This window comes from Mirounga angustirostris, unplaced genomic scaffold (genome assembly GCF_029215605.1).
Source record: "Mirounga angustirostris isolate CCGP_5_RB_7025 unplaced genomic scaffold, mMirAng1.0.hap1 SCAF_2, whole genome shotgun sequence".
Lineage (NCBI taxonomy): Eukaryota > Metazoa > Chordata > Mammalia > Carnivora > Phocidae > Mirounga > Mirounga angustirostris.
Genome location: NW_026991710.1, coordinates 120,387,219 through 120,401,101, shown reverse-complemented (window position 1 = coordinate 120,401,101; position 13,883 = coordinate 120,387,219). Strand labels below are relative to the sequence as shown.

The 13,883-nt window shown below is 35.8% G+C and overlaps 1 protein-coding gene across 4 annotated transcripts in view; it reads right to left on the bottom strand.

Moving 5' to 3' along the window:
* GAB1 (GRB2 associated binding protein 1) overlaps positions 1-13,883 on the bottom strand; it is a 125,232-nt gene that overhangs the window by 6,328 nt on the left and 105,021 nt on the right. For 2 of the 4 annotated variants that reach the window (XM_045880386.3, XM_045880387.3), the window contains 4 exons: positions 13,145-13,234; positions 11,323-11,416; positions 5,855-5,978; positions 797-919 (listed from right to left, as the gene is read on the bottom strand). In XM_045880386.3, coding sequence (XP_045736342.1) covers positions 797-919; positions 5,855-5,978; positions 11,323-11,416; positions 13,145-13,234 — 431 coding nt within the window. The remainder of the gene's footprint in view (positions 1-796; positions 920-5,854; positions 5,979-11,322; positions 11,417-13,144; positions 13,235-13,883) is intronic. The other 2 variants (XM_045880388.3, XM_045880389.3) reach the window with 1 other exon arrangement.

The window sequence follows — 13,883 nt, the reverse complement described above, 5'->3', positions numbered from 1 at the left end:
AAAATACAGATATTTCACTCAAACAAAAATTGCAAGAATTTACCACTAACAGACCTCCCCCCCCAAGAGGAACTTCTAAAAGATGTATTCCAGGAGGAAGAGAAAATGATTAATGGGGGCAGCTGGGTGGCTCATTGGTTAAGCATTTGACTCTTGATTTCAGCTCAGGTCATGATCTCAGGGTCGTGAGATGGAGCCCCATGTTGGGCTCCACGCTGGGTGTGGAGCCTGCTTAAGATTCTCTCTCCCTCTCCCTCTGCTCTTCTCCCCACAGGCCCCTCCCACCGCCCCCCCAAGAAAAAAAGAAAAAAAATGATTATGGGAGGAAGGGCTAAAATACAAGAAGAAATGATAAGAAAGAGAAGTTTGCCAAGTATGTAGGAAAATTAAGTAAACACTGTCTATATTATAAAGAATACTACTAATAGTACTATTGTGTAATTTGTGGATTTAAAAAAAGGAAAAAAACCAAAACATTGGACAAAAATAGCACATAAGTCAGAAGGGGAGTAATGTGAGAATGAAGACAATGATTAACTTCAGATTTTGTTAAGCAAGCACTTCAACAGTAACCACTAAAAGAGAAGAAGTGTATAATTTCTGTACCATTAAAAAGGAAAAAATTAACTTATTAGTCTCCATAACTTTGTTAATTGTGATTTATGAAGCAATATTAAGTAACAGACTTTATTAAATTTAAATTAAACACACTAATAAAATTTCCCCAAAGGAAACATGAGTCTGTGGGTTTACAAAAGGTGAGCTGATTGTGTTTATAGAATGAGATTTCACTTACCTTACGTGGTGGTGTGGATTTCCCAGAATCTAAATCTAGATCCAGGTATTCCACTTGTTTGTCTCCTTTGGGCTTGACCATAGGACTGCTTCTTCCATCAAGACTATTACTGCCAAAAAGATTCTAAAAATGGTGATACAACAAAATCAACTGCTGGACATCCATGAGACATACTGCTTATCTTGTTTATCATCTATTAAAGCCAAAATATTTGTTTCAAGAGGATATGGCTTAAAACAATGTCTGCTTAGAAAGTTAAGTAACCTTTTAGGATTGGAGGAAAATAAGTAATATTAATAAAACCAGTTACAACTTAGCTGAGAGCAAGTTAAATGCGGTTTCAGAAGTCAAACTTGGTTCAAACTAAGACTAAAACATCAAGCTACAGTTAGTTGCGATAGGACCATCTGAACATTATTAAAATGGTATCTTTACACAATTATATTTTTAAACTAACAGATCCTTTCACTCCTTGCTTTCTAATTAAAATTTTTAATAAGTTCTATATTTTATTTAAAGGCTTTCATGTTGGGCACTTGGTGGGCTCAGTCAGTTGAGCAATCGACTCTGGGTTTAGGCTCAGGTCATGATCTTAGGATCATGCGGTTGGCTCTGTGCTCAGCAGGGAGTCTGCTTGAGTCTCCCTCTCCCTCTGGCCCTCCTCCTGCTTGCACTTTCTCTCTCTCTCTCAAATAAATAAATAAGTAAATCTTAAAAAAAAAAAAGCTCTCACACTGAAATTAGTTTATAATATGTATGTTAACTAAAGGCTATGAACAATTACTCCACTGGCAAAATTCGTTTTGTTTCAACCATCTGGAATTTTTACCACTTCATTTCTTCTGTCTTCTCTTTAGCCTTATCTCTTCCGTCCTAATAGGAATTGTACCATAGAAGGGCTACTTTCTAAAAAAAGATAAAAGGAAAAAGGAAGATAGAGGATGGCAATAAATGATAAAAACAAAAAAGCCTGAGGCAGAAAAATGTAAAAGCAACAGGCTATTAGGAACCTGAAGATCAATGCTGAATAAGAAGGAAAGGATGACATGAATTTATGCTCCTGCACATATATCCTCTACGCTAATTACAACAGCCCTTCTAAACGTGTGCCAACAAATGCCTTGTTTCCCTGCCTTGCTGCTTTTAACCTCACCCAGAAATGTTCTGGACTTCTCATAGGCAAGACTATATACATATTCATTAGCAGCTTCCATCCTTGTGTCTTCTATCACGTACATATGAATATTCACATATTATCTCATACTTTTGAAGAAAACTGTAATGATGTAATATACTTAAAATTTATACTTATTATAATGAACAAAACAATTTGGAAACTGCATAAACCTGGTTCTGTTCTTTTTTTTAAAAGAGAGAGATGGAGTGTAGGCGTGCATACCAGCAGGGGTGGGGTGGAGGGAGAGGGAGAGAGAATCTTAAGCAGGCTCCACGCCCAGTGCACAGCCCCAGGCAGGGCTTGATCTCAGGACCCTGAGTTCATCACCTGAGCCAAAATCAAGAGCTGGACACTTGACCAACTAAGCTACCCACACACCCCCTGTTGATTCTTTTATATTGCTACTCCTTTTCTTTTAGTTCGAGTTAAACAGAGTAAACTGTGATTTAGGGAAAGGAAATTGCTAGAAATTAAATACTGAATTTATTTCTTCATTTGAAGCAGGGCTGCTGATAGCCCGTGTGAAACATTTCTGTGAATTAGAAAAAGGTGTTCCTGCCTGTAGGGCTACACAGCTCTGTCCAGGCCCAGGGCCTGGTGAGCAGGACACAGTCTGAACTGCACGTACCCACAAATGCAGTACTCTGCAGTCTACTGGACATATTACATACTGTACACAGCATATTTATGCAGTGAGCAAGCTGCATGACTGAATGTGAGGGCTCTATCTGTAGGAACAGATTTTTAAACCAAGTTTACCAACTACTACTGATAAAACATTTAAAAAAATATTGAAAATAACATCTAGGGCACAAAAAAATGTAAGCAAGTTTTGCTGCTCAATTAGTACAAATAGCTATTTCCCTCTCTCTTTTGTTCCTAATTCATAAAGAAACTGAAATTTTTTTTTCTGAATAACTCCATATTTCATTCTCACATAAAAAAATCAAGCAGAAGTGTGTGTGTGTGTGTGTGTGTGTGTAAAATTTTGTATTCAAATGTGACTCGTGAGAGAACCCAAACCTGGAATTCCCCTAATTGGAAATGCCAGCGTTCATGGTATTGCAAGGCTATGAAAGGAACCTTTGAGTTCATATGATGTACATTTTAATTTAAACTCAAGTTGTTCCTAAAGAGAATTTCTCAGAATTGCTGGTTAAACTGTTTTCTGTCTAGTTATTATTAGAATTGGAAAATTTTTCATCTTTAAGTATTGTTAAAATTTGTGTCCCTGCAAGATAGTCCATTTACTCTTGATCTAATCTCAACTGGGAACAACCTGTCCCTGCGTTCTACTCTTTAAACCAGTGTTTTCCCAAAACAGTTTAGAAAAACCCTAAGATTCTAGGAGTTATCATAAATGTTCTATGATTTAAAAAAAAAAAAAGTAGTGCTTTGATTTTCTAAAATTCTTTTTAAAGTACGGGAAATTGTTGAACATATTTTTGTTGTCATTGTTATATAACAATATTTATGTCTTTAGTAGTGAGGTATGGTCACCCAAATTTCAAGTGTCATTTTAAGGGTTCACTTCACGAATGCCTAACTTTGGATCTCTGTAAATTAATAGGCCAGCATCATGGTTTCATTAAACACTGCCTGCTCTATGATCACCAGGATGGTAAATGTATCATGCTTTGAAACTTCAATGTACAGAATTTAATCTTCATTGTAGGCATAAGCCAGATTTGATCTGATCCTGTCTCAACTTCTCCAAGACAATTTTTTTTACTGACTTCATCAGTCCAAGCATAATGAGATCTTGTGAATTTCTATGATATTCCATTAATGTACTAACTTCCAAGAGGTATGGAAAACATTGGTGTTAACTATCATGTTCTTTTCTAAGGAAGAGTTGTCTGGACTATGATGAACTCTTATAGCTAGCAGCATGAGGAAATGGAAATGGTGGCTGGCTTTTCTATTGTGAATGGGGGGGTGGATATTTTTACTGGGAACATTTTTGCTTATTTCTAACACTTAGGACCGAAGTACTTTAGAAAATCATCAGCTGGCAGGCAAAAGGACCTTTCTGGCCTAATGATATAAGGGATAAAAGAAAATTTTATTTTCTTTATTTCCTTTGACTTTCTGATTGTAATGTTTTTCTTTCTCATCTTTTCCCTTCACCTAACACTAACTTGTGACAAATCACATTTCCAAACTTGCCTATTACATGTCCTTTCCAAGATTTTTACAGTAATTTACTACTTTGGGCAAAAGGAAACTCTTTTAGTATCTCAGAAAATAATTACTTTTGTAATAAAAAAAATCCATTCAACCACCTAAAGATAAAAATTGATAACAATATGTACTCTGATATTGCACTGAGGAATTATATAGACTTTTACCAGTCTATTTACTATAATGAGAAAAAAATAAGTTAATAAAAATAATAAAACGCCACTTATCAAGTTGAAAAATCTTGAATGCAAAAGCAGAAACCAATTAATAAAAATTGCTCTGCCTTAAAAAATCAGTGAAAGCATTATTGATATAGCTAGTTTGTATTCTAATCCAGGGCTGATATAAATATTTTAAATTATCTTATTCATTTTGAACAATGTATAAATTTGATATTTTAAAGTTAGTTTAAGCACCACATCAAGCTTTTCAAATCATCTAATTTTTGTGAGGAACCTGTTTTTGCCTAAAGTACATTAAAGAAGTAAAACAAATTTGTTGATAGAGATTCTATTTTGAATCTCTAGAGTATTGCTTTAAAGAAAATAAAGTCACTAAAATGTTACCCATTCCAAATTTTGGTATCACATGCTTGCTTATCCTGGCAGATACTACCTGGTTGTGCCCTAACATCTGTCTTTCCCTCTCCCACATGAATAGGTTTTTAGCCAGGCCCACTGTCTCTCAGAACAAAGGAGGTTTCCCAGCCCCTTTTGTGTCTATGTGGCCACACAGTGTGTATGGCAGTTTCTGGGAACCTTCTTTATAAGGCAGATAGGCTTTCCTCTATTCTGCAGCTTTAGAATGTGAATTGCTGGTGCAGCACCCCTTGTTCTAGGAGCATGTGAACCACACCCAGAAGATGGCGGATAGGAGAACTGGAAGGGGTCAGAGTCCCTGAGGACTTTGTAAAACAGGGCTGCTTACAACAATCCTGGCTTGCCTCTCTGAACTCTTATATGAGAAAGAAATAAATGTCTGTTTAAAGTCATTGTTATTTGTTTATCTTTTGTTACTTGGAGGTGAACCTAATCATAACTGATATACTCATCTACTAAAATACAAGTAACAGAGCAAGCATTGAACCTGATTTGAGGGAAAACAAAAGCAAAATATTATTTCAACACTAAAATAGCTTGTATTCTTAAATAGCTGCAGTATTTTCTAGCAACTATGTAATTTCTGGAGAACACAGCCTTGCTACAATTACCAAATGCTTGTGCCTTATGGTAATACAGCCAATCTGAAACAAATCAGGTTTGTAACAGGTCTGTAATCTAAGCCACATCTAAGGGTATATTATTGAAAGATTATCAAAAGGCCTCCTATATAAGATCATTTCACTCTAAGAGTGCCATAAAGTGGGCCTGGAGAACTGCATTATGAAATACTTCCAGTATATTTTCTTGGATAGTTTCAAAAATCAAATATATCTTAAAAGAAATATAACTATAAAATTTTTATGATTTTTAACTAATTTTTATCTACTTTATAGATGCTGATATTACACACTGATGCTTTATTGGTTTTAAACTTTACAACATTATTATTTAAAAAGCATTTTTAAAAAACTGTCTTCTATCCTTTTTCCTTAAGTATATAAAGGTAAGATTTAGAGACTGGAAGAAATGTCCTGGCGTGCAGGACTTGGAAGGGCTGCTTGGAAAGACAGAAGTGAAAATGCACACATTACGTACTGAGTCCTCGCTGGACAGGTTTGGGTTCATGGGAACGTAATTCTCTTCACTGTCATGGGAGTCGCTGCTTGAAGTTGTGCTATGCACTGAATCCGGTCGGGGAGACAAGGGAAACCTAGAGGAGCTAATTATAGAAACTACTATTACAAACCTAAACCTGAACAACAGTTTCTAAAATCACTTCCGAAATAAAAATGAGTGATAGTTTACATTCTTTCAGAAATATTCACTAAAGTTTACAATCATTTATTGTATACATTTATTTTAATACAACTTACTGCATACATTCAAATGCACACCTAATGTTTATAGCTATATAGTAAAAAGTATATCTTCAGGCATCAAATTCCTTGTGTAGAACAAAAAAAGTATTGCCAGTGATTTGGGGGATAAGTAGAAAGTCACAGATATGAAAAGGAATATTGAAGAGTTCCTAGTTAAAAAAACTAGCTATATGAACACATAAAACACAAACACATATTTAATGCAGGTTTGTAACTTCACATATTCTTCACATATTCACAAAAATCTTGATTAAATAACCCCCACAAGAAACTGGCCGTATTTTCCAGATCAGTGGGTCTCAGAAATTTCTAGCCTCACGAACCATTTACACCCTTAAAAATTATTGAGAACCCCAAGGAACTTTGTTTATTTGGGTTATACCTATTTACCATATTACAAATAATAGAACATTTCTTAAAAACACAAGAGTAATAGTCCAGGATGGTGGAGGAGTAGGAGACCTTAGTCTGGTCTGGTCCCAGGAATTCAGCTAGATAGCTATCAAATCATTCTGAACACCTGTGAACTCAACCAGAGATCTAAGAAAAGAATAGCTGCAACTCCACAAATAGAAAAGTGACCATTTTCTGCAACAACGACAAGACAGAAAAATTCACCTCAAAAGCGAATAAGAGGCAGTACCAACTGCCAGGGACCTAACTGGTATGGACATAAGTAAGATGTCAGAATTAGAGTTCAGAATAATGATTATAAAAAAGATAATAGCTAGGCTTGAAAAAAGCATAGAATACACTAGAGAATCCCTTTCTGGAGAAATAAAAGATCTAAAATCAAACCAAGTCGAAATAAAAAAGCTATTAATGAGATGCAATAAAAAATGGAGGCTCTAACTGCGAGGATAAATGAGGCAGAAGAGAGAATTAGTGATACAGAAGACCAAATGATGGAGAGTAAGGAAGGCGAGAAAAAGAGAGAAACAACTACTGGATCACAAGGGGAAAATTCGAGAGATAAGAGATACCATAAAGTGAAACAGTATTAGAATAATTGGGATCCCAGTAGAAGACAAAAAAAAAAAAAAAAGAGAGAGAAAGAGAGACAGAAGGTATATTGGAGCAAATCATAGCTGAGAACTTCCCTCATCTGTGGAAGGAAACAGGCATTCAAGTCCAGGAGGCACAGACAACTCCCCTCAAAATCAATAAAAATAGGTCAAAACCTCGACATATAATAGTGAAACATGCAAATCTCACAAGGAGAAAATCCTGAAAGCTGCTCAGGACAAGAAGTCTATAACCTACAAGGGTAGAAACATTAGACTGGCAGCAGACCTATCCATAGAGATCTGGCAGGCCAGAAAGGACTGGCATGATATATTCAGTGTGCTAAATGAGAAAAACATACAGCCAACAATACTTTATCCAGCAAGGATGTCATTCGAAATAGAAAGAGAGATAAAAAGCTTCCAGGAGAAACAGAAACTAAAAGAATTTCTAATCACTAAACCAGCCTGGCAAGAAATATTATAGGGGATCCTGTAAACAAAGAGACAGCCCAAAAGTAACATAAACCAGAAAGGAACAGAAACAATATACAGAAACAGTAACTTCACAGGTAATACAATGGCACTAAATTCATCTCTCAATAGTTACTCTGAATGTAAATGGGCTAAATACCCCAATCAAAAGACAAAGGGTATCAGATTGGATAAAAAGGCAAGACCCGGGGATATGCTGTAAAGACACCTCCAGATTGAAAGTGAGGGGGTGGAAAACCATTTATCATGCTAATGGACATCAAAAGAAAGCTGGGGTGGCAATCCTTATATCAGACAAATTAGGTTTTAAACCAAAGACTGTAATAAGAGATGAGGAAGGACACTGCATCATACTTAATGGGTCTATACAACAAGAAGATCTAACAATTTTAAGTATCTATGCCCCTAACATGGGAGCAGCCAATTAATAACAAAATCAAAGAAACACATAGACAATAATACAATAATAGTAGGGGACTTTAACACCCTCCTCACCGAAATGGACAGATCATTTAAGCAAAAGATCAACAAGGAAATAAAGGCTTTAAATGACACACTGGACCAGATGGACTTCACAGATATATTCAGAACATTCCATCCCAAAGCAACAGAATACATATTCTTCTCTACTGCACACAGAACATTCTCCAGAATAGATCACATTCTGGGTCACAAGTCAGGTCTCAACTGGAACCAAAAGATTGGGATCATTCCCTGCATATTTTCAGACTACAATGCTTTGAAAGTTGAACTCAATCACAAGAGGAAATCTGGAAAGAACTCAAAACATGGAGGCTAAAGAGCATCCTACTAAAGAATGAATGAGTCAACCAGGACATTAAAGAAGAATTTAAAAAATTCATGGAAACAAATGAAAATGAAAACACGACTGTTCAAAATCTTTGGGATGCAACAAAGGCAGTCCTAAGAGGGAAGTATATAGCAATACAAGCCTTCCTCAAAAACACAAAGTCTCAAATCACAACCTAACCTTAAACCTAAAGGAGCTGGAGAAAGAACAGGTTGGTTCAACATCTGCAAATTAATCTACATGATACACCACATTAATAAAAGAAAGGACAAGAACCATATGATCCTCTCAACCGATGCAGAAAAAGCATTTGACAAAGTACAGCATCCTTTCTTGATTAAAACTCTTCACAGTGTAGGGATAGAGGGAACATACCTCAATATCATAGAAGCCATCTACAAAAAGCCCACCGTAAATATCATTCTCAATGGGGAAAACTGAGAGCTTTCCCCCTAAGGTCAGAAACATGACAGGCATGTCACCTCTCACCAATTTTTTATTCAACACAGTACTAGAAGTCCTAGCCTCAGCAATCAGACAATAAAAAGAAATAAAAGGCATCCAAATTGGCAAAGAAGTCAAACTCTCACTCTTTGCAGATGACGTGATACTCTATGTGAAAAACCCAAAAGACCCCACCCCAGAATTGCTAGAATTCATACAGGAATTCAAGTGGCAGGATATAAAATTAATGCCCAGAAATCAGTTGCATTTCTATACACTAACAATGAGACAGAAGAAAGAGAGATTAAGGAGTTGATACCATTTACAATTGTACCAAAACCGTAAGATACCTAGGAATAAATCTAACCAAAGAGGCAAAGAATCTGTATTCAGAAAACTATAGATCACTCATTTAAGAAATTGAGGAAGACACAAAGAAATGGAAAAACATTGCAAGTTTATGGATTAGAAGAACAAATATTGTTAAAATGTCTGTGCTACCTAGAGCAATTCATTGTAATCCCTATCAAAATGCCATCAACTTTTTTCACAGAGCTGGAACAAATAATCCTAAAATTTGTATGGAACCAGAAAAGACCCTGAATAGCCAAAGGAATGTTGGAAAAAACCCCCAAAGCTGGTGGCATCACAATTCTGGACTTCAAGCTCTATTACAAAGCTATATTCATCAAGACAGTATGGTACTGGTACAAAAACAGACACACAGATCAATGGAACAGAATAGAGAACCCGGAAATAGACCCTCAACTCTGGTCAGCTGATCTTCGACAAAGCATGAAAGAATATCCAATAGAAAAAAGATGGTCTCTTCAACAAATGGTGTTGGGAAAATTGCACAGCCACATGCAGAAGAATGAAACTGGACCATTTCCTTTCATCATACATAAATATAGACTCAAAATGGATGAAAGACCTAAATGTGAAACAGGAATCCATCAAAATCCTAGAGAAGAACATAGGCAGAAACCTCTGCGACCTTGGCCGCAGCAACTTCTTGCTAGACACGTCTCCAAAGGCCAGAGAAACAAAGGCAAAAATGAACTATTGGGACTTCATCAAGATAAAAAGATTTTGCACGACAAAGGAAACAGTTAACAAAACCAAAGACAACTAACAGAATGGGAGAAGGTATTTGCAAATGCCTTATCAGATAAAGGGCTAGTATCCAAAATCTATAAAGAACTTATCAAACTCAACACCCAAAGAACAAATCATCCAATTAAGAAATGGGCAGAAGGCATTAACAGACATTTCTGCAAAGACATCCAAATGGCAACCGACACATGAAAAAATGCTCAACATCACTCGGCATCAGGGAAATACAAATCAAAACCTCAATAAGATACCACCTCACACCAGTCAGAATGGCTAAAATTAACAAGTCAGGAAACGAAAGATGTTGGCGAGGGTATGGAGAAAGGGGAACCCTCTTACACTGTTGGTGGGAATGCAAGCTGGTGCAGCTACTCTAGAAAACAGTATGGAGGTTCCTCAAAAAGTTGAAAATAGAGCTACCCTACGACCCAGCAATTGCACTAGTGGGTATTTAACCCCAAAGATACAAAAGTAGTGATCCAAAAGGGCACATGCACCCCAGTGTTTTTAGCAGCAATGTCCACAACAGCCAAACTATGGAAAGAGCCCAGATGTCCATCCACAGATGAATGAATAAAGAAGATGTGATATATATACACACGCAATGGACTATTACTTGGCATTCAAAAAAATGAAATCTTGCCGTTTGCAGTGGCAAGGATGGAACTAGAGGGTATTACGCTAAGCTAAGTCAATCAGAGAAAGACAATTATCATATGATCTCACTCATACGTGGAATTTAAGAAACAAAACAGAGGATCATAGGGGAAGGGAAGAAAAAATAAAACAAGATGAAATCAGAGAGGGAGACAAACCATAAGAGAATCTTAATCATAGGAAACAAACTGAGGGTTGCTGGAGGGGCGGGGGGTGGGGGGATGGGGTAACTGCGTGGTAGATATTAAGGAGGGCACATGATGTAATGAGCACTGGTTATTATATAAGACTGATGAATCACTGACCTCTACCTCTGAAACTGATAATACATTATATGTTAATTAATTGAATTAAAAAAATAGACTTATACATAAAAACAAACAAACAAAAAACACCACAAGAGTACACAAATATTTTCTATTTATTACCTGCCCCAGGGATATGATCAAACACTATGTAGCCTCTGGAAAAGTCCAGCAAATACTCATGAGAGAGAGTGGAAAAAGCAAAAGCCATCTTAGCATCTTAATGAAAATAGTTTTGACCTCACAGAACCCGAAAAGGAGGGGCTTCCCAGACCATACTTTGGGAACCACTGTTCCAGGTATTTTCCATTATAGTGAACAATCAAGGTACATATTTTAAACAAAGACTTACTCTCGAGCAAAACTCCTAGTGATGGGAGATCTAACTGGGGCTTGTAGCTCTTCCCATTCTGGCAAAGGTTTTATTTCTAAAGGTGCTGGCTTGGCTGAAATGAAAAAGAGAAAAAGAGGCTTCAGTATACAGAAATTTGGAAAACAAAACAAGATCTTCACTCTCTCTACTTATACGTTACAGCCAGAGTACATCTAAGACCAGCTGGTTTCACACATGAAACCAGCTTCATGGATGTTACGTGATTTGCCCAAGGTTACACAGCTAAATAATGAGTGACAAAAGCTAAATCCAATAATGTTTCATGGTTGTTGACTCAAAGTCTAAAGCTCTATTACAACACGTTGCTTCTTAATTTAATATTTTATGAAAATAAACTAAACGAGAAGAAAGGGTAATGTGACCCAATTCCTTTAGTTACTTAATGTATACCTTTCATTATTTCCTTATTTCCTTTTTTAAAAAATAATTTTATCCCCAAGTATAGAGCTTTAATTTCTATGTAAAAACATTTCTACTCTTCAACACTGAAGCATCAGTTATACAACTATATATATATAATATGATGTATAGAAAGCATTAAACACCGAACTTTGCTAAAATCAAAAACTGAAAAAAGAATTGACCAAATCTTTTAAACTAATTCAAGCCCAGTCTGAAAACAAATAAAAGAAAGCAATAATAACATTTTAAGACTCAAACTCAGCTCTGAGAGAAGGCCATTATTAAAAATTACCTCAAATTTTTAGCTTATTTAACCAACAATATCCTTTATCAAATTAAATAATAATAAACACTAATATTCTTATTGGCTTGATTTATAAGTGGTCTTTGCTTATGTACCTCATTATTACAACAGAGAATTACCACGCTAGTAAATACCACAGAGCTCTCAGCCCTTAAGGTCAAGAATGAAACATTTTTCAGAAATAAATTAAATGAACAAAAGAAATAAAACTGTATGTTAATATTAATTATATTTTAGGAGACTATTTAAACATATTGGGTAAATATTTTGGTTACGTTTCATCCTGCCACTCCAAAGAAAAAAATTTCATTTTTCTAGGTTTCCTTCTTCTAGTCTTTGTCCATATATGGACATACTTTTACTCAACTCATACTTTTAATCAACTATGTTATAATTACCATCAAACAATAAAATAGCTGGTCATTTTAAAGGACTATGCAGAATCACTGGGGCTTGTAAGTATTTTTGTCTATTCAAAACAAAAAACTCAATGTGATTTTCTGAAGACTAGATTAAGTCTGAGTTTAAATCTTGCTCACGTATACACTTAAAATAGTATTGTGCTTAGTGAACATATTTCTTTAATTCTTATGTTTCACTTTTTTGAAACCCAGAGGCTAATGGCAGTTTAAGCTGTCAAATTCTAAGTAATGGCATAAAATAATCCATGGGAAGTGATTCTTTATTTTGTCTCAGAACAGAATATATATCACATTCTATATAAATAAAGAAGGCATTTGGAACTCACAAGTAGCTCACAAGCTTAATGAAAACAATGTATGGGTGTCCAAAAGGTTAAGAGAATAATGCAAAAGGACAAGACTAAATATCATGTATTATCAAATTTATCATGCTGCTATTCATGGCATAACAAGTAGACTTGGGTCTATGGAAAGCCACAATGGGAAGACACACATTATGGGAAGCATTCACTTCAGAAATAATGTGCTAGGAAGCTTTATTTACAACATCAGTAGTACTTAAGGCTCTTCTCTTTTACTTTTTAAGAAAAAACCATCACAAAATAAATAAATTCCCAATGCCCCATCCAGCATGCGGTGCTAAAGTACATACCCTTTCTTCTTGTAGCAAAGTCACCTATGGTTTGTGAATCAGTTCGCTCTAAACCATGGGGTTTGGGTCTTAAAATTTTAGGACTTTGACCTAATTGGTAAAAAGAAGACTCTCTTAATATGTTATTTTTTAATTGGAAAAATGGATTCTGTAAAAAAGCAACAGAGCCCTGAGCAGAAATGTTACATCTCAAAGCATAAACAAAAGTTTGTTTGTGGAAAATACTTCAATCTTGCTACATATAATTCATGCTCAGTACAATGGAAAGGAAGACGCTTCATGCAACAGTGTGACAAGCCAAGTGTTATAAAAGATGGTAAGGTTTTAGTGGGATAACCAGACTGGTTAGTGGTTATCTTTATTTGGGGGAAGGGAGGAAAGACATGTGCCATGTTAGTTATTCTTCTAACATGCCTTAGAAAACTGGATCAAATAAAAAATTATAAAATACCTCAGTCAGACCTCAAAGTACATCTTTTCTTTGAAGTCTGATAAGAAAGTACCAAGGCCTTCTTCCCTAGAATATTACTTTCTTAATTTAATGGAGGTATTTAAACAACCTTAATCTGATTACTCTTTGACCTCCTGTCCAAAAGCCCTTCTAGAGAAGCAGGTTGATGCTACAATGTCTGCTAATCCAAGATCAAAACCAAGACCACTGATGTTTCCCCTGGATACTGGTAGTTGCTCGGGGACATCATTTTGCAAGGATTAGAGGTCTTGATTCTGGAACTGCTGG